General features: G+C 42.6%; 1 protein-coding gene across 1 annotated transcript in view; it reads left to right on the top strand.

Annotated features, from left to right (window-relative positions):
* The window catches only part of NPC1 (NPC intracellular cholesterol transporter 1), a 267,845-nt gene that overhangs the window by 137,904 nt on the left and 109,480 nt on the right, over window positions 1–20,461 (top strand). The window contains exons 5-6 of the mRNA XM_086965644.1: window positions 3,973–4,140; window positions 10,387–10,636. Coding sequence (XP_086821770.1) covers window positions 3,973–4,140; window positions 10,387–10,636 — 418 coding nt within the window. The remainder of the gene's footprint in view (window positions 1–3,972; window positions 4,141–10,386; window positions 10,637–20,461) is intronic.

Genomic DNA, 20,461 nt, shown 5'->3' with positions numbered 1-20,461 from the left:
AACGGCTTTATTTCGATTGTTATATCATAAAAGCAACACATAAAAGAACAACATGAATCCATTTAAAAAAGATTTACATACATTAAAAGTTTTTATCCAAAAAGTTTAAAAGCAGTGTAACAAATACAAATTTAAGATGGCCAAATTCCATAGCATAAAACATGATCCCAAGAATCTTTAAAAGAAATAACCATTTATCGTACGGTCGTAGAGTTAAAAGTCAATCAATCAAACCGTAATTAATAGCCATTTTGTCCTGATGGACCATGCCCATGATAAGAATTTTGCAAGGGCAAAAACATACATAGGCCGAGTATCTGATATTAAAATTCGAAGTGCCACAGAAGAGTGCCTAGTACCCATGGCTCTACATACAGGTTTAAGCCATAGTTGCCTAGGGCGTACATAAGCCGGGCAGACAAACAAAAAGTGTTCCACTGACTCCGTGGTAGTGCCACAGGAGGGACAGAGTGCAATTGTCTGATACGGTGGCTTCCAATGGGATGTTAGGGCACGAACAGGAAGAGACCCCACTCTGAATCTGAAATACAGGGCCCTGTCTTAAGGTTTCCAGACCATGTCCAGATAGAGCTCCCGCTAAGGTGTATCTTTATGTATTAGAAACTCCTCTGTAAGCCTGCCAAGAGATGAGTCCGTAGTGATTCTGCTGTTGACCCAGTTCCAATACAAAGTTTTTAGGACAGCTTTCGGGGGGGAAGACTGACTTTCCCAGGCTTCACTCAACCCCAATTTGCCGAGCAGAGCCTTAACATCGGTTAGCCATCTTATCCTGTGCCACCCCGCCATTGACATCACCTCCGCTAGGCCTTTAGCGTATTTGGCAAGTTCAGGGACTCGCCACAGCCTAGCCCATAAGAGTAATGGTCGTAGTCTTGCCACATCGCTAATTTGTTGGCAACCAAGGTCCAGCATGAGGGGTAACGTAGGTGTAGTCTGCGGGAGGGACATAATACCTTTTTAAGAACTCGTTCTCAGACCTGGTTAGAAGATCTGTATTGGAAGTACCCCAAAGTTCTGCGCCATATAAGGCGGAACTAACACCCTTCGCCTTATAAATATCCATAACAGGGGCGATGGGTTTAGTTGAAGAAGATCGCTGTTCTTTAGCGAGTGCCCCTGTGACCCTTTTGTGATTGAGCAACATTTTCAGCAGATGGGGGGGTCCACTGCATGGTATCCGTGATGCGGATGCCTAAATAGTCAAAAACGGTGACCCTTTCCAGGGGGATTTTATTTAGTACAGGGGGGCGACCAAATTTTTGGGGGGATTTAAAACCAAATACTTCGTTTTGTCTGTATTTATTATTAAGCCCCGTTGGTCGCAAAAGGTCTGGAAATTAACTAAGAGGCCCTGGAGACACACCGGAGTTTTTGAAATTAATAACGTGTCATCGGCAAAAAGAAGAGTGGGAATTTTCTCCCCTGCCAAGGATGGTGCATCTGAAGGATGTTTGAGTAAGTGCTCCACAACCCCATTCACATAAAGTGAAACAAGGGTGGGAGCAAGGACGCATCCCTGGCGTACCCCTTTCCCCACCGGTATCCTACCAGTTTTCTGCCCATCAGTGCCCCATCACACCTGCGCAAAATTGCCATCATACAGTCGCACTAAAATCGACAGAATATTTGGGGGAATCCCCATGCTGTCGAGTACTTCTTCTTGGTCCTGAGATCAGACTATATAAGAAAATATATTTCTTTTTTGGAGGTCTTCTGCAGGCGCTCTCTAGTCTGCGTTGAAGTCTGGAAATCCATCTTACAAGCTTTGTTGCACATACATCCTTTGGCTATTTTAACTCTTCCTGCTTCCTATGCCTACATCTGTTGAACCTGGAAAGAATGTAAGAACATCAGACGTTTGTTAATGTAAGGTTGCTCTTGAAGGACAGTGTACTTAATACTGGGTCCCTAGCCCTCTGGCCAGTGGTTGCTCCTCCGCTAAGGCGGAGGAGCACCTCCTAACTTCCATGAAGCAGTAAAGAAAATGAAAAAATACAAGCATAACCTAATGTTATTATCATTTTATGTTGTCCTCTGCTGCGGCAGCTTTGCGTGAGGGGTGGGGTGGGGCTGCAGAGCAGGGGAGGAGTGGTAGAACTCTGTTTAGTGCTCAATGACTTTATGGCCGGCCCTCTCGGGCCGCCCAGAACAGTCATGCGCACTTTCCCTGTTCTCCATGCAGGCTGCATTACAGCCTGCGTAGAGAACATGCCCACCCCACAAGCCCCTGGCTGAGCGCCGTGTCACGGCGCTCAGACCAATCACAACGCTGCATTGCAGTGTTGTGATTGGTCAGTGGAGCCTGGCTCTGCTTCCTGGAGTCCGAGAGAGGAGAGCAGGAGCGGAGACGCAAGAACCGGTGGCAAGGTAAGTGTATGTATATCTTTTTTTAAAACTTTGTGCCCCACGTGTCCTGCCACCCGCGAGCTGTGGCTGCCAGAGGATTTTTGCTGCAGCCAATATTCCATTGCAATTCTCTTCTTGCAGGTCACACTTCCAGCTTCTAGTCATGTCATCGGCAACTAAGGGACACTTTCTGAGGATTTTAAGGTGTGCCAAAAGCCTGGGGCTACAATATATATAATGCACTGTTACTGTCCTCCACGGACAATACAGAAAATGACATAAAGGAAGTGAGCAGTAAACAGGCTCATTATTCAAGAGTTTGGCTCTGCAAATATGATAGTCATCTGTGGAGTTGATTTATTTCTCAAACTTCAATGACTTAATTAAGTTCCTGTTTAAAACAAAAAATCCTAGAACAGTGAGAAACTATTGTTAGAATGGCTTCACACTAGAAACAACTTGAAGTGAATAGAAAGATTCCCTATTAACTCTAACACTATAACCCAGTGGTACATCGCTTAGATATAACAGTTTGCAGTTTTTCATTTTACAGTTTCACACAGTTTCAAACAGGCTTCAAACTAAATCTGGAGTAATGCATGGGAATATATTACATTTTGTAAGCATTGCTGCATAGGTATCAGAATGGATACAAAATTGGGTTAGGCGCTCTGTTGCAGCATAACCAGCTATTGCCTGGGGGGGCCAATGCTGTCCCTCATTTTCCAGGATTGCAATTAGAAATCTAATTTGATGGACAAATAAGCCAAGCTACATACCTGTTACTGTGGTACAAGTAGGCCACAGGTACTCTTCTATTTGAAGCTCCTGCCGCAGGTGTAGTTCTTATTTGTGCTACAGACTCGGTGACTGCGGGCCAAGGCTAGCTAGGGACCATCCCACTCCAAAAATAGCAGTCTTTTGCCACCCAGAATGGGGGCAAGAGCCCACTAATCATGCTTGAACTAGGGACCTTTGCTCACTTGCTACACATTGGCCCACAATTTATTTCTGATTCTGCCATAACCAATATTGGATACTCCTGGCCTGCATTACATATATAGAATGAGGCTGAAGATGCCCCGTGAATGTCCAGGCCTGGTCAATACGGTTCCAAGCTTGGGGCATGTTGTGCTGTCTCTAAAGCTCATTAGCCTAGGATTTTCAGAGTTACTTGTAAAAACTATTCCTGTTTTTTTAAAGATGAACGTTTGATTTGCAACCCAATAGATCGCAAATATTCTCTACAATATACCTTTCAGCTTAGCCGCTTAAGTCTTCTACTCTCAACTTGATTATTTTGCATTGATAAAAATCAAACATTTTATATTCCAGTTAATCAGACCAACACCTAAGCTGATTCACACCCATGCTTGTACATATAAGTATTCTTAGGCTGGTATGGTAGATTAGTGCCTGCATCCGTGATGCCCAGCACTGGCTATCTGGGTACAGCACTTGGTAAACTCATTGCGCCTTCACAGCACAGAGTGATACACACCTCTTTTTTTCAGTTCTCTGTTCCATATTATTTTAGTTCTGCATTCTAAAGGCTAGCCTTCTTTGTTTAATTTGTATTAATGAGACACTGAATCTCTCATCTAGCAATGTACAATGCCTGCCGCGATGTTGAAGCTCCTTCAAGTAACGAAAAGGCGCTGGGTCTGCTGTGTGGCAAGGACGCCAAGGACTGCAATGCTACCAACTGGATTGAATACATGTTCAACACGGACAATGGACAGTCGCCCTTCACGATCACACCCATCTTCTCAGGTAATGCAACAACTATGACTTTTCAGAATTTATGACGGCATTATATACTTCTAGCAGCCCGTCCCGACGTTGTCCGGGTATGAATTGCTGCTGGCCAGTAGTATATTGTTTTGTAGGATTTCGTTTTGATAGCATTTCTTATCTGTGACAGGCCTGTGAAACGCTCCAAATCACAGTGCACTGCTGATGCACTTAAGAGTGCGCTTCAGTAGTGTGTGAACTCAAGTTTCTCTACTTTATTTTTCCGTGCAATATTATATAGCGCGAACTCGACAACATGGCATGAGCACAATTTACATTACAGAAGAACACATTCATTTGTGGTAGGCACGGGGAGACAAAGCGATTTGCCTGGAATCACAGGATGTTGAGCTGATGCTGAGATTCGAACGTAGCTCCCCAGCTCTAAAGTTTGCAATTCTAGAACTTGTGGCGGGAGGTGTGTCTAAAAGTGTATGTCGGTGCTGGCCATCAATGAGAGAGACCTGTGCATTTTTCAAATGGGTGGTGAAAAAATATAAGTATGTTGCTGGAGATGTGGGCCGCCGTGCCACCAATGTACTTGCTGGGGGAGAGTAAACACCCATTACTCCGCAACTTTCTTTCCGCATACCATCACTCTGCATACTTTAATTACCAAAGTACCATGACTCCGCAATGCCATTATAACGCATGGCATTACATTTTATATGCTTTTACCAAGCAAACATTTACAACGAAATTCGTTGTAAATGCATGAATGGTAAAAGCATGTTTTTAAAAAAAATGTTTGGATAAGGTAAGTATGGGTATAGGGGTATATGTTTTGGGGTACTGAGGTATATGTTTTGGGGTGTTTGGGTATTTTAAGGGTTCAGATATAGTTTTGGGTTATGGGGTACAGGGGTAGTTTTAGGGTTAGGTATGGGTTTTGGGGTACAGGGGTAGTTTTAGGGTTTAGGGCTAGGTTTGGGTTTTGGGGTATAGGGGTATTTTTAGGGTTCAGTGGTAGGTTTGGGTTTTGGGGTACAGGGGTATTTTTAGGGTTCAGGGCTAGGTTTGGGTTTTGGGGTATAGGGGTATTTTAGGGTTCAGGGGTAGGTTAGGGTTTTGGGGTTCAAGGTTATTTTTAGGGTTCAGGGCTAGGTTTGGGTTTTGGGGTAAAGGGGTATTTTTAGGGTTCAGGGGTAGGTTTGGGTTTTGGGGTACAGGGGTATTTTAGGGTTCAGGGGTAGGTTTGGGTTTTGGGGTACAGGGGTATTTTAGGGTTCAGGGGTAGGTTTGGGGGTACATGGGTATTTTTAGGGTTCAGGGCTAGGTTTAGGGGGGGAGACAGGGGTAATTTTAGGGTTCAGGGCTAGGTTTGGGTTTCAGGGGTATTTTTAGGGTTTAGGGATAGGTTTGGGTTTTGGGGTACAGGGGTATTTTAAGGGTTCAGGGCTAGGTTTGGGTTTTGGGGTTCAGGGGTATTTTTAGGGTTCAGGGCTAGGTTTGAGGTACAGGGCTAGGTTTGAGGTACAGGGGTATTTTAGGGTTCAGGGGTAGGTTAGGGTTTTGGGGTACAAGGTTATTTTTAGGGGTCAGGGCTAGGTTTGGGGGGTACAGGGGTATTTTTAGGGTACAGGGCTAGGTTTAGGGGGGGAGACAGGGGTAAGTTTAGGGTTCAGGGCTAGGTTTGGGTTTCAGGGGTATTTTTAGGGTTTAGGGATAGGTTTGGGTTTTGGGGTACAGGGGTATTTTAAGGGTTCAGGGCTAGGTTTGGGTTTTGGGGTACAGGGGTATTTTTAGGGTTCAGGGCTAGGTTTGGGTTTTGGGGTATAGGGGTATTTTAGGGTTCAGGGCTAGGTTTGGGTTTCTGGGGTATTTTTAGGGTTTAGGGATAGGTTTGAGTTTTGGAGGACAGGGTGTATTTATATGGTTAAGATGGGTTAGTGTTTAAGGGTGTTGGGGTATTTTAAGGAGTAAGGGTGGGTTATGATTATGGGGTGCAGGGGTATTTAAAGGGAGCAGGGTGGGATTAGCACACGATATGAGACATGGCAGGAAGGGCGGAACGTACCACATGCCCCCAGCGTTTGTCACGCCCCACCACACGCCCACAGCACAACGCAGACACGCCCACAAGGGACTACTTTGCTGGCACGGTTCTTATACCTTTTAAATGTATATGGTGGGCGTCTGCATAGCCTATGTCCTTCTGCTGCAACTGCCCTTTCCAACGCTGTATTGGGTGTTGTGATTGGTGCTGTGGTTCTTGAGATTACCCGCCTCAAAGGTTTGGGCTCTCTCTTTATTATATTAGTATAGATTTCTGTAATTGTTATTTTTTTCTTCAAAACTTGAAAACCTCTCCTCCCCCAAATCCGTATTGGTCAACAGTACACTCTCACAGGCAATTCATATGTCTTGTATTTCTAATGCAATACATTTGTAAGGGCTGAATTTGAGCATATGTGTATTTGCATACAGGGCCTCTCACCTATCCTCTTCCTTATTCTGGTCATATACTGATGGTGCCCCCCCCCCCCCTCACTGGTGCCTGACCATGTTGGTTTTCTACCTCACCCAGACCATAATAGTCCCTCCATCTGTAGCACACATTTTCAAATGTTTGAGGACAACCTCTTCCCTCATAGACTACCCTTTCAGCCTAATTGCACATGTCCATTCCGGCTTACCATTTTTCCCTCAAGGGTGCTCATTGGGTCCACATTCTTTTGCTGCCTTTTGCTTAGCAACTACAAAACCAAGTTCACTGAACTGGAACTTTTTTTCAGCAGGGCTTCATCGTTGGAGATGCCTAGTATCCCAAACCAGGGGTGCAAGGTATTTCCTAGTTCAGTATGTTTTCCAACTCGCTCATAATTTCTCTCCCAAAAATCTGTACCTTATCGCATCCCCATATCATATGTTAGAGGGTGCCTTCTTCATTTACACATCTTATACAGTTAGGGGGTCTGGACAGTTCCCCAACGTCTTCAGCCTATGTTTCTCTTAAGTGCCATTGATCTTTTTATCAGCTGAATGAATCATAGCTTCACTTTAATCAGCACTTATCTTGGGTGCATTAGTGCTGCCTCAAAGTTGGTATCCTCAAATGGGGCTAAAGTCTCTTTCCCATGTTGCCCTTAGTTTTTGCAAGCATTCAGATATATTATTTACAAGGGTTTTTTTAAAAATGATTTAACCTCTTTCTCCAGGTCAGCATTTAGTATTTGACTTTACAGTAGTGTAGCGTCACCAATGTTGGACCAGTCAATTGCCTTTACTTGTATAACTTGTCTGAGCTCGTAAATGTATATTCTTCTGTTTGTGTGAGTTTGTATCCTTCTCTGAGTTTCAGAAAGGGTTTTATTTCTCCCCTTTCCATTGTGTCTTTCTCATGGAAAATCTTACAAGATCCCATTCCTGGAGTCCTTCCAGTTTCTGCACCCCTTTCCTACCCATAGTGTGATTTCGTGTGTGATCTACAGACTATGTTCAAAGCTATCCCTATTGTAGCCCCATTTCAGAGAAGAATCCTTAGTTCCCAGTTAATTTGTCAAAAAAGGGTTTCTGGCATTATGAATGTAGTGTGTTGCATCACATGTAGCAACAGTTTTTTTAATTACTCCTTTGCACAGTATTGTCACAGGGAGCATTCTCCATTTACATATGTTGGCTTGGCACCCTTTTAGGTGTGTTTCGATTTTCATAGCAAACAATTTGGTATTTGATATGGAAATTCCTGGGTAATTAAACCCTACCCTACACCTGTTTCTTTGTTGTCATGGAGCTGTTGCTCTCTGATTTTCTATGTGTTTATCTTCTGCATGACTGATCCTATATTTTTACAACTTAATTTAACATCCTCAATACATTCAACATTTTTCAAACAGGGCAAATACTTTGAGTACAGTCAAAGTTGGATTAGGGGTGTAGAGACATATCTCATCACCTTATAGCACATTTCTCCACTAACGCCACAAGACTCCTCCCTTTTTGTGCTGAACCCCACTATGTCATGAGTTGATTTAACCCAACAGGACAGTAGCCCAATACAGAACGCAAAAAGTAAAGGGGAAATTCGACATCTCTGCTGCCTACCTTTCTCCTCACACCATTTACACCAACTTTGAATGTTGAGGTCATGTTTAGCATCCTTACCCATTTACAGAACCTTGTGCGAAACCCAAATGTAAAGCAATTTTTAAATGTTCTGAATCTCTCCTTAGAGATCTAAAATTTGAGCCATGCCATGTCCTATTACTTCTGGATTCTTATGAATACTGACAGTATGCCTCCACTAGTAGGAGTTTGACTGATTGCATTCTCACGTGTGGTGTTGTACATACATTTCTGGTACATGCTTTTTCATCATATGACCTTTCCTTTCTATCTAGCCACTGTTTGTAGCATTCCACTGGACTGGGCAGCCTAGGCCACATACCGATCATCATCATCCCTAACCCAAAGCACAACTTATTCTAACAAAATGTAGCAAACAGCCCTATTCCTTGAAGGATGCCTCCATTGACACTTTCAAGTAAGACCTCGTCACTCTGGTAACTCCAGCTAATCGCACAGTTAAAGCTAACTCTCACTTTTCCTGGACCCAGCCTCTCACTGAAAGCACACTTCGATGCTCAAGGCCCCAAAAGGCTGTGCTTTTTAAGCACTCAACACTGTGGATAACCCAAACTCACTAATTGCAAAAGCTATGTCTTCAAGCACGACAATCGGCAACTGCAACTCTTTCCCCAGAATCTGCATCCCCGCCAACACTCTGTTTTCCTGGTACCGTCTGTCGCTTCTGCACAGACTAAATCCATACTTTTCTGAATTGAACTTCTATTGGAATTGAAGTTTCCTTGTTCAGCCCCTGGTCCTTTCCCATCTGGATGTTAGCAGTCCCTAACTTGCCAGCATCTCCACCTTTTCCTAATCCCCAGAAAAGTGTGTGGTACCTTGCAGCTCTTCTTGTCTAAGGATGAGAGGATTATTGACACATCTGACTCAATCTAGTATTCCTGCATTGGCTTCCCCTGCAAGCCAAGACCACAATTAAGACCTGATCTATCACTTGGACCCACAAAACAGTTACATGGCCTGACATTAATTCAAAATGGGAAAGAAATAAAGACAAGCCTTCTCAAACTAAACAATGATCTGAAACAGTAGACCACCATATATCAAGCTCAGTCCTCTACTTCAAAAAGAAGTTAAAATGTCTTCTCTTCGGTGAGCACCTCAAGTGCCATTGATAATGAAATTCCTATTTAAATCTATTTCCAGTGCCATACAATGAATAGAAGTATCTCTAGTTCCTTTCCCTGTATCCCATCACCCACTTTCTAGACTCAATCTTGAATCACCTACAACACTCTTTACTGCTTACAGTGTTCTGGTACTTCTTTGCTAGGTTCATGCTACATTAATGTATGCGAATAGAAATCAAATGTGCTCCACAGTTTGCACACAAAGCCCTTAAAGCAGTCAGTAAATAAAGTTGTGGGCACAAAGGCCTGCCTGATCATCCATCTTGCCCATTTTACATCTGTAATCGATACACAGACCCTATATAATTTTTTTATTTTTTACAGAGTTTTATATAGCGCAAACTTGACTCGAAGGTATTCGGGTATCAGAGCGCTTTACATAGCACCAGTTGCATTACATGAAGACACATTAATTTTTTTTTGTTTGGCACGGGGACATTACATGATTTGCCCAGAATCACAGGATGTTTAGCGTTGTTGGCGAGACTCGAACCCAGTTCCCCAGATTCAAGGTCGTCCGCCCTAGCCGTTAGGCCAACTCCTCTTCCCTAATGTCCAAAGTTGCATTGTGGGGCTCATCTGTCCCTTTTGGGTGGCTGTTCATGCAGCAAAAGTTCTTTCAGGTAAATAAACTACTATTGGTAGGGTCTTTGGTATATTTGATTTCCTTAAATGAACACAATTAGGTTTATCAATAGTCTATAGGTGAAATGTATCAAAAAGTGGTCACATTCTGAAAATGTCTTAAAATGCAGCATGTAAGATATTCACTAACGCTCCAGTATATGAGAAAATAAATCTAAGAAAATCAGTAGTAATTTACCTGCTTAACCAAGTACATCATATAAACTGGCCATCTTTTAGGACAAATTGGATTACACAATTATGTTGCTGGTGATCAAAAAAAACGAGTCTCAATGTATCTTAAATATATACCTTGAATGTTGGTGCTGCTTGTTCCTCTTCAGGAGTATGGTGATGTAAACCTTACCCTCTATTCTGCTTGCAGATGTTCCCCTTCGTGGAATGATCCCTATGAACAATGCCACCATCGGCTGCAATGAATCTGTTGAAGATGCAGGGTCTCCGTGTAGTTGTCAAGATTGCTCCCTTGTCTGTGGACCCAAGCCACAAGCCCCTCCGAGTCCCATCCCGTGGACTATTTTTGGTTTGGATGCCATGGCGGTCATCATGTGGATCTCCTACATGGCCTTTTTAGTTCTGTTTTTTGGAGTAATCATCATTGTCTGGTGTCAAAGGTAAAAGAAACATTTTCTTATAAATGGCATTTCACCATATTAATGGGGTTGTAGCTTTAATAGATATTGATACTGTATCAGATGATCTTAGGCGTTTTGTGATGTGAATAAAAAGAGAGCCACTTGGTTTCTAAATTGAATATTTAGTAAAAGCTGTAGGCTACTGTCGCTGGATGTTAACCCCTTCGATGCTGATGACGAGCTCAGCTCATCATCCGCTACGGCGCTCGTATGCTGATGACGAGCTGAGCTCGTCATGTAACGCGGGGTTTTTGAATAATTCAGCGCACAGCGGGAAAACCACTAGCGCGCAAGGGGTTAAGCTGCGTTTATAAAAAAAAAACTATGTTCTCTTTGCACCCAAGCCGTTCTGTATGATTTAAATAATATAATTTATATTGGTGTGTGTTTTTATAAATGATGCATCATTTACAAAGCCTTCGCTAACTGCACCTTTTAGCTATCTGGTTGACCAGCTCACCATCACTACTGGTTCTTTGCACACACAGCCGTCATACTGGAAACAAGTGTTAAAAAACAAACAAGGCCACAGACCTTTTCCATCAATGCTCACAGTTTCTGGAACAACCTCTCTGTGTGCACCAGGAACGCCCTAAACCTGCGACAATTCAGGAAAGAGTTAAAGACTCTCCTCTTTAAAGAACACTGAATCATGATGCACTGACAATCCACAAATCTGCTACCTCTCAAATCACTTGTGGACTACATCCTTGCCTTAACCTTGTACAGCACTCTGCTGCTTTTGATTAGGTTTGTGCTATACAAATACGACATACATACTTAGAATGAGTTCATGCATACACTGGTAATTTTCTGTGTTTCAATCGACGGGGGATTTCTTTGTGGTTCTTCCCTCTGGGTAATGATTTCATTTTAATTCCTGTACTAGTGATCTAAATAATTCATTGTGATTAAGGAAGTAAACCTGAAAGTGGTTTGCATATTAATAGTTTTTGTTCTCTAAAATATGTATTTGAGTCTTTTTGAAAGGATAGTTGCAGTGTATCCTAGTGGTACATTTCAGCCCATTAGCGAACACTGCATAGTTCATATATTTATTTACTTCTGAACTCTGTCGTGAGATTCTTTTTCTGATGGACACTTCTGACAAGAGAGGCCTCATCGTGTTAATAATATTCCCAGAGTCAGACTGGATCGAGACAGCCGAACGGAGATGCATACAAGTGCCACCAATGTGACCTAATCCGTTCTTTTAGCAGCTTCGGCTTCAAATCTGGAGCTGTACTCCTTTCAACTCTGAAATTGTATTTATTTTTCAAATCACTGTGGAAGGGAAATGTCCCCTCCTAAAATGACAGGGTTTAAACCTCTTAGGGTCTGTAGCAAATAGATGTTTGACAGATCCTCCACGATTTGTGCCTCTGGGGTTAGGGATCAAAGCACAACTCTTAGACCTGCAATGATTGTGCCCAGATGAACTTGAAGGCCGTTGAGGATTGTGGAGCTCTATACCACAAAGCACTGCAAGACTCCACGCTAGTCCCTGTTGAAGTTGAGAGTAATGTCTCATTCCCTCTTCCAATGTAATGTCTTAGGCAGGTCTTCCACGCCAGGTTGTATTTGCATGTTCTAAAGTCTGAGATCTGAAGTCTCTATAAGCAGAGCACCCTGGGAATGTATCAGATTCCAACCAGTATCTGAGGAGATTGCAAAAGATATGCAGTGGCGGCTGCTCGACTGTGATTGAGCTGGCAGCAGACCCTTCACCTTGCCCCACCCAGAACTGACAGTGGTGACTGATGCATCGCTGCTTGGTTGAGGAGGTCAACTGGGAGAAATGGAGATCAGTGGACTCTAGGTACCGGCAGAAACCTTGCTCCAAATCATTCTATTGGAGTTTTTGGACATTTGCTTGGCATTTAAGGTCTTTTTTACCGTCCATCAATGGGAGGGCTGGTGCACGTTCTCTGGGACAAAACCACTGCCATGTGGTAGTGCAACAAGCAATAGGTAATGAATCTGCATATGTCTCCTTTAAAAAAATAGGACCAATGCAGGCAACTTGAGTATAAAGCAATATTGTCAACTCGAAAAATCAAAAAACTAGATTGCCTCTCTCTGAACCGTGGCATATATGTGGATTACTGCAACAAAATGTTGTTTAACATCATTTTTATAGAACAAGTTACTTTCCATTGGTAAAGCTCTTTCTGGTGGATACTCTAACTGTAGATTCCTCATCGCCTTTCCACCTCACCATCCTGCGGAACGGTCTCCTTTTTTTTCTCCATCTACAAAGGTCCAATGTAGAGACCTGCACATTGGTAGTATCAATTTGCTGATGTGCTCTGAGTCGGAGGGTGTAGCCAAGCCTGCGAAAGAAACTCGCATCCAATCACATAGGTGGCACTTACATATGGCTCCTTTTGTCATTTCTGATGTGGAACAAGGTCAGTGTGGATCCGCAAGGTGCCACAAACTAGAGTGTAGGAATGCTGCTTTAGAGTTTTTTCAGATCTAGTCTGACACATGTCGAATATTAACTAGCTGAGTAATCTGTAGTTAGAGGAGCCACCAGAAAGAATGGTACTGACGGTAAGTAACTTTTTTTGTTGGAAGATTTTGATTTTCTTGCACTTACGTGAACAAAATAGTTTATAGTGTGGCATTTTGCTATACCAATGTAGATTTCCCCCAAATATTTATAAACCAATATGGTTTCACTTCCTTATTACTGACGTGTCATATTTGGTTATTGTTATTGCAAAAACAGCAACAGTTTCACAACACATATTACTGTAAGTCCATTTAAAATGCATGTTAGCCAAACGGTTTGCCTGTTTTTGCCCTTTAATAGCTATAACTGAAAACATGCTTTTATTGTTTTACATGTTCTATTGGTTTTAAGCATTACAAGGTACCATTCAAACAATACAGTGTTAGAGGTGCAAGGAAGAAAGAGTGCCAGAGATTTATCAAAGTACAATCCAAGTCATTAATAGTAAAGGAAGAGGAACAGTAACTGATGTGAGGGACCAACACTTCATGGTAATGTCATTTTGATCTTAAGATAGGGTAAAAGAGTACAACAGATCCAAAGGCTAGCTAGTTCAAATAAATAACTGAAGTAAGTGTTGTAGTGCATTTGAAACTAACGTGCTAGTCTGAGGATAGTGGATGCTTTTTACGGCGGTTTATCATCTAAATTTGCTTTAATTTTGAGCATAATGGAGTGCCAGTCAGTTAATGCATTGGGTTTCTTTGTGTGGTAATTTAAGAGCCATATAACAGAGTCTTCTGTCTGTGCCATTTAAAGAGCTGAGATAAAATGTGGGCAATTCCGGTGCATTGTGCCACGTCTCAAAAGTTGCTGTGGCATTCGTATCCACCAGTAGAACCAAATCAATGAATGTGCAGCTCTTCCCATCAGCCTTGGGCCTAGGTAGTAAGCCTCAGAGACAAGGCTCTGGGTCCATCAAATGTAATTTCATTGTCCAACTCGAAATCAGGTCAGTTACATTGCCCTCAAAAAGTTGGGATAGTTGGGCATGTCCAAACCATATGATAGAATGTTGTTTCAGGTTATGGCATCTAGAGTAGGTGTCAGTTACAATGGTATGCAATTTATACAGGGTGAGGTAAGTATGATGTATAAAGTTGACAAAAAACATTAACCTTGCATTCCTGGTGCTTTTCCCACCCCATTCAGTGCCTGTGAGATCTGCCCGCCAGTTCTGTCAGCCAGCAGCTTTTTGAGATGCTTAGGACCTTATTCAGAATGGATCTCATAGATTTATATTTGTTGGAAACCATATGGCAACCTCATCCCTATGTCAGTATTTGCATAGTATGATATATTTCAGGTTCCTCAAGAGAAAGGCCCTATAGAGATGCAACTGCTCTTTTCATGGTATATGTTAAAAATTGGCCAGGTGGCTTGTCACCTTCTTGCTCTGTAAAGGGTATATATGCTTAATAGCGGCTGACTTCCAGATAGTCAAAAAAGTATGGGCCTTGATTTGGTAAAAGGCGTGAACGATTCAGATGCAATCTCGGGGCATGTGCAGTGTGTTGTCTAATTCTTTGAAGAGATCTGTGCTAACAGTGTCTGACTATTACCAAAAGACAAGTTGTCTCAATAGGAAGCACATATCCTCTAAGAAAAGCTCAAGTATGATTCATATATTCAAAGTGAGCTACATATACTGACTGGGAGTTTGGATTAGTGTTAGCCGGAGTACAACCCAGTTGGGCAGGAAGCTAATAGGTCACAATATCGGGGGCAGTGAGGCATCCTGATCTGTGGGGAGACTGAGGTTGGGAATTGCCAATCTGTGTCTACCATTTCTCTATCCTGATAACTTTATTGAAAGAAATGGTATGTAAGCATAGTGGAAAAGCAATATAACAGACTGGTTAAAAGGATAATTTTAGCAATGGCTGTCATACTTTGGGACGAGAGACTGAGCTTCTTCCAAAAGCCAGCAATGATCTTCTAGCTTCTAATGCTCTATCCAAATACCCTAAGATTATGTTGGGCTGCCTTCTATAAATATTGAACCCTAAATATTTTATTTTGTGTAGGGCAACCTTAGGACCCTCCGTATCTATTGCAGTGAGAGCTCGAGTTCATAAATCTGTTAAGCAAAAGATGAGGATTTGTCTCTCTTCGCTTTTAATCTGGACATCCTGAGTTACATTGCTAGTGAGAACAGTGGTTATAATTTGTATTTGATCAGAGATGTTCTTCCCTGTTTTAATTCGGACTATGGGATTGGCTTAAAAGGGCTTGATTCAGGAAACCATCGCTTCGTCAAATTGCATTGCCTTCATTTCCATAAACCGGTAGGTCCAATCATGCATACCAAATGTTTACTCCATATAGATCGAGATAACCGCTGCAAAAGCTATTATAATCTGGGATTTGGCCTTAACATGAAAGTGTCTATGCAGATTAGACTGCAGGCCAGTGTTGTACATAATTTCTAAACTTATTCAATATTTGACCGAGATTTTTATTAATTATAACTGGATGTCAAGATCCAGGCCCTGGAAGCTAAATGGGAAGAGGGAAAGGCAATAGGCTGTCCCAGTTTATAGAAAATCGATAATGTGACCTAATTTTCAAAATATATTGAAGACCTTGTCTGAAGAAAATGTTGGTTCCACTATAAATAGCAGGATATTATCAGCATATACGGATAGTCTTTCCTTCCATGAAAACTCCAAACCGAGGTATCAATCAATCAATCGGGGATGATAAAGCGCAACTACTCATCCGTGAGGATCTCAAGGTGTTGGGGGGTAGGAGGGCGGCTCCATTGAGTGCTGGGGTCATCTGAAGAGTCCGGTCTTGAGGTTCTTCCTAAACTGGGGCAGTGTGGGTGCTTGGTGGAGGTGGAGGGTGGGTTGTCCCAGGCCTTGGCTGCGAGGTAGGAGAAGTACCTTCCACCTGTTTTGCTCCTGTGGATGCGTGGGGTGGAGGCCAGAGCGGGGTCCGCTGATCAGAAGTGGCATTTGGGTGCGTAGAAGGAGAGGCGGTTGTTCAGGTGTATTGGTTGGGTGTTGTGAAGGGCCTTGTATGAGTGGGTGAGGTGCTTGAAGGTTATTCTTCTTTTGACTGAGAGCCAGTGGAGATAGCGGAAGTGTTGGATGATGTGGCTGGACGCGGGATGTCAAGGATTAGTTGCCATAGTCCAGTCTGCTGCTGTTGAGAGCGTGCATGCATGACTGTTTTTCTGGATTTGGAAGGGATCCATCTGAATGTCTTCCGCAGCATGCAGAGGCTGTTGAAGCAGGTCGAGGAGACTGTGTTGATCTGGCGGGTCATTGTGTATCCAGCCCTAAATAGGGCTAGATAAATATCCAGCAGGTCAGAAACTCGAACGTGAAGACAACAATGTAAAGACTATAATGCTTGACTCCATTTTACGTAGCCTGAGGCTCAGTTTTCAGTATTTTTGCGGGATTATCAACATGTCTACCTTTAACTTAGATGTTGTCTGTCCTTATTTTCCCAAGAACCTGTGGAAATCATAAGTCGCTCAGACATAGACCTCTATATGATATGTGATGCAACATCAGACTGGAACAAATGCCTAGTTATCTCAATTTCAAGGTCAAATAAGAAAAACACCCCAAAGTAGTTTACTCTGAATAGTCATATTTTTACCTTATTTGTTTAAAAGAATGCGTCTTAGACTAGCTAATTGGTGGGCTTTGGGTATACCAGAAATTCCTACGGTGATATTGGAAATTCCATCTTAAATAACATATAGTGTAAAAGGACTACAACTTGACCGCTTGTTAGGAGAGGTCCTTCACCTCAGATTATTGCCCAAGATACTGCCAGAGAAGATTTTGACTGCCAGAGATGCTGCTGTATCGCACTTTCCACTGAAAGCTGATATTGAGCCTGAGTCTGGCTGTAGCTGATGGTGATGTGGTGCAAGCTTGCCTTTTGCAGGGATTACGGCCTCCCTGACTACTGATAATTACAGCGCTTGGCTGTAAACACGGAAAACAGTAGGATGTTTCTCCCTAAGGAACTCTAGATGCAAGTTAGACTACTCCATGTGCTCCTAGCTTTGTGCATAGAAGTAGGTTTTAGGGTGTTAGGTTTTTTAGATGACATTTGTAACCATGGTAATAAATGTTAATTTAATTCTCCTTGTTCGCAACATGCATTATGCTGTTTTAATTCTATTCTGTGTGGTTGTTTTCGATGTGCTAAGCAACAGGTTGCACCTTTTGAAATAAACACTTTTTAGTTAAAGTGTACTTTACTTAGTGCTGTTTGTGTGTGTGTGGTATTGAGAAGAACAAAATGTTTGTTTCCAGTGACTACGGTGTCACTGGATCCCTGTTTAGGGGCTGTTAGTAAAGCAATAGCATTGACCCCACTTCAGCTGCAATGGATGGGTTTCTGCAGGTCAACAAAAACCTGTCTTTCACATTCAAGCGTTGATGCATTGAACTACGTTCGCTGGTGTCATCCGTGGATATGAAAACACATTTTGTAGAACTGAGCCATAGATTCAGTTGGCACAACAGCAGTAGGCCTCAGAAGAGGGAACACCCCTTTCCGAGATAAAGATTCCAAGAGAGCCCCCTGTAACATTCACTCTGGCTATTGGAGCCATATAGAGCAGTCAAAACCAGGGCAAAATGTGGACTGAAGCCTAACTACTCCAGAACTGCAGACATATATGTCCTTTAAATGAAATAAGATGTGTTGCCACATCTAAAGAGAGACCCACTACAGTTTTGGGGATGGTATTATGAATTCAAATAGCCATTCTAGCATCAAGTTGGATTGGTCCAGGTGTATTAACTATACTATCACCCTGAAGAGGGTTAATAAGTGCTTTAGCCAGGATTTGATTTCTATATTCAAAAGCAATATTGACCTGTATGCTGCAAAGTTAGTTTTGGGCATTTCCCATTTATAAATATGACAATATGGTACTTCTCAGATTTTGCGGCTGGGTCCCATCAATTTTAGCATTGATAATATTTGACTTCCTAGTTTCCCAGATAATTACTTAAAGAATTCTGATGGGAAACCATTAGGTCCCTGGGCTACACTGTCATTGAATAATGACCTCTGAATTCTAGTTGATCATCATTGCGTCTCACCAGCACTGGCAAGTCTTGAACAAAAAGTTATGTTGTCTACTACCTTGGTTTTGTAGACTTTCTTGAAGTACACAGGAAATGTTTGTGCTAGCTAGTAGTCCCAGTTATCATACTCCAACTTTATTCTCCCATGCACTCCCCAATTTAGTACCTTCCTCACACTTATTGAGCACGTAATTAGTTTCTACTTCATTTCCAACATTGTAAAATGTACTAAGGATACCTACATAGTGATTACATACATCATTTTTGGAGAGGGACCAGTATTCCTGCTTCCTTTCCAAAAAGAAAAAGCGTAACGAAGAAATGTGAATCGGCTCACTTTTAACACAGAATATTGGAGCAGATTTGTGCATCACGTCTTATTCATCTTGTGGTCATTGACACAGTAGAAGGAACATCTCCATCCACTTATCAGGGAAACTGTCAGGCCACCAGGCCTGCCAGCCTGCACTCATTCAGTTCCTCCTGCCTCTGCTGCCTGTCGGCTGCTTTATAGTTCCTCCTGCATTGTATCCTGCTAATTTATGTTTCATCTGCCACCCTCAAGAGTTGACCTGGGCCCAAGACACTTAAGAAGCCTTTACTTCTCCCAGGCTTATTTCTGATCGGCGGGGCTCAACCTTCGCTCCTCTCCATTAGCTTCTGGCCTGTTCTCTAATTCTAGCCTTTGTTGGGCTTTTCAGTTTGAGACCGTGATTGATGACCACCCCCATAACCCTGTGAGATTGCCACAGACCAGCCAGTTGCTTTTGCTTTCCTTACCCCCAGTTCACTTTTGTTATTCGACCTACCTTCGTCATCTTCCCAATCCTTTCCATGGCCGCATTAGTGGATTGTTCCTGTCAAGATGCTTGGTGGTGTTCATTATGTGGCCGTTCTCTTTTGGAATTAGATAAAAATAACTACACATTTTACAGCATAATCTGCTAGATTAGCATGATGTTCGCTGTGCTGCCATTTAATGGTTGGATCCGAAAGTGTTTATTTACAAATGGTTGTCAAATCTTGAAGTTAAAATGCTAATTCTGTGCAGTAGTTCATCCAACAGCATTCCATACTTGAATTTCAATATTTTTAATCCATTATAATGTGCTGTCAGCTGACACTTGTTTTGCGTATGACAACATATACTTCATTCTGATTATTATCTCTTCTATTCAGTGTCAGCGAATGTTACTTGGATGATTGAAGTCCCATGATGTGCATAATCTTTTAAGCATTTTAATTGGCCGATAGTGATTCACTCAGATACTGTTCCAGTCCTGACTTCTCGCACACTGTCCTGTGGCTCATATGTACCATAAGGCCATTTTTACCTCATAACACTGAGAATTTTTACTGGCTTAGATCTCCACTGGAAATGCGTTTCGTCTTGATACTTTCGTGCAGTTTGAAGAAGTATTAGTTTCAAAGAACCTTCCTATTGCAGAGGTACATGCTACTGAGCAAATCTACTTTCCATCATGATGTAAAACAATTGTGCTGCTCTACTGTACTGTTACCTGAATCCACTGCACACCAGACCTTACCCCAGCTTCATCCCTCAGCATGCCCAGGAACTGTCGGGCACTGCAAGTGTATAGTAGAAAGTCAATTAAGTTATGCGGAAGTCTCTAGTCCAAGAGCTCATGCATAACACGCAAACCAATGCTTCCAAGGTACTCGCAACAATGCTCTTTGGAGCCATGCCATTGTGTGCCTATTCTTTTACCATCTCTATAAACTTCCTCAGCCACTGGAGATTGGTAATTCCGGGCCTTCTGCGACAAATCTACACTAAGCTCAGTTCGACTGCTGAAAGAGACTTTATAAACTTTATGGGCCCAGATCCAAAATAAGTTTTTGAGGCATATGAGCTGCAGATTACACACTGTGCATAGATCGCCACCTAGTGTTGGGCCCGGATGTTTGCAGTTTGTTGTTGTCCTGAAAAGTTCTTTGGAAGCCACGAGATAGGGGACTCCTCCTTTGGACCACATTGCGCATGGGCATCGGCTCCATCCAGAGATAGTTTTTTTCCGCCATCGGGCTCGGATGTGTTTCCTGCGCTCCGGTTTGAAACTGAATTTCCTTTGACGCGCAATCCTCACCCGGTTCGACGGGATTGTCTCGATCGCGATCCACATCAACGCGATTCTTCAACAACTGTAACGTCTTCTATTCCGGTCGTCGACAAAAGCCTACGGGCCTACACAGGCCTCT

This window comes from Lissotriton vulgaris, chromosome 4_1 (assembly GCF_964263255.1).
Source record: "Lissotriton vulgaris chromosome 4_1, aLisVul1.2, whole genome shotgun sequence".
NCBI lineage: Eukaryota > Metazoa > Chordata > Amphibia > Caudata > Salamandridae > Lissotriton > Lissotriton vulgaris.
Note: the sequence above shows the minus strand (reverse complement) of the source record. Positions and strands in the feature narration are given on the sequence as shown.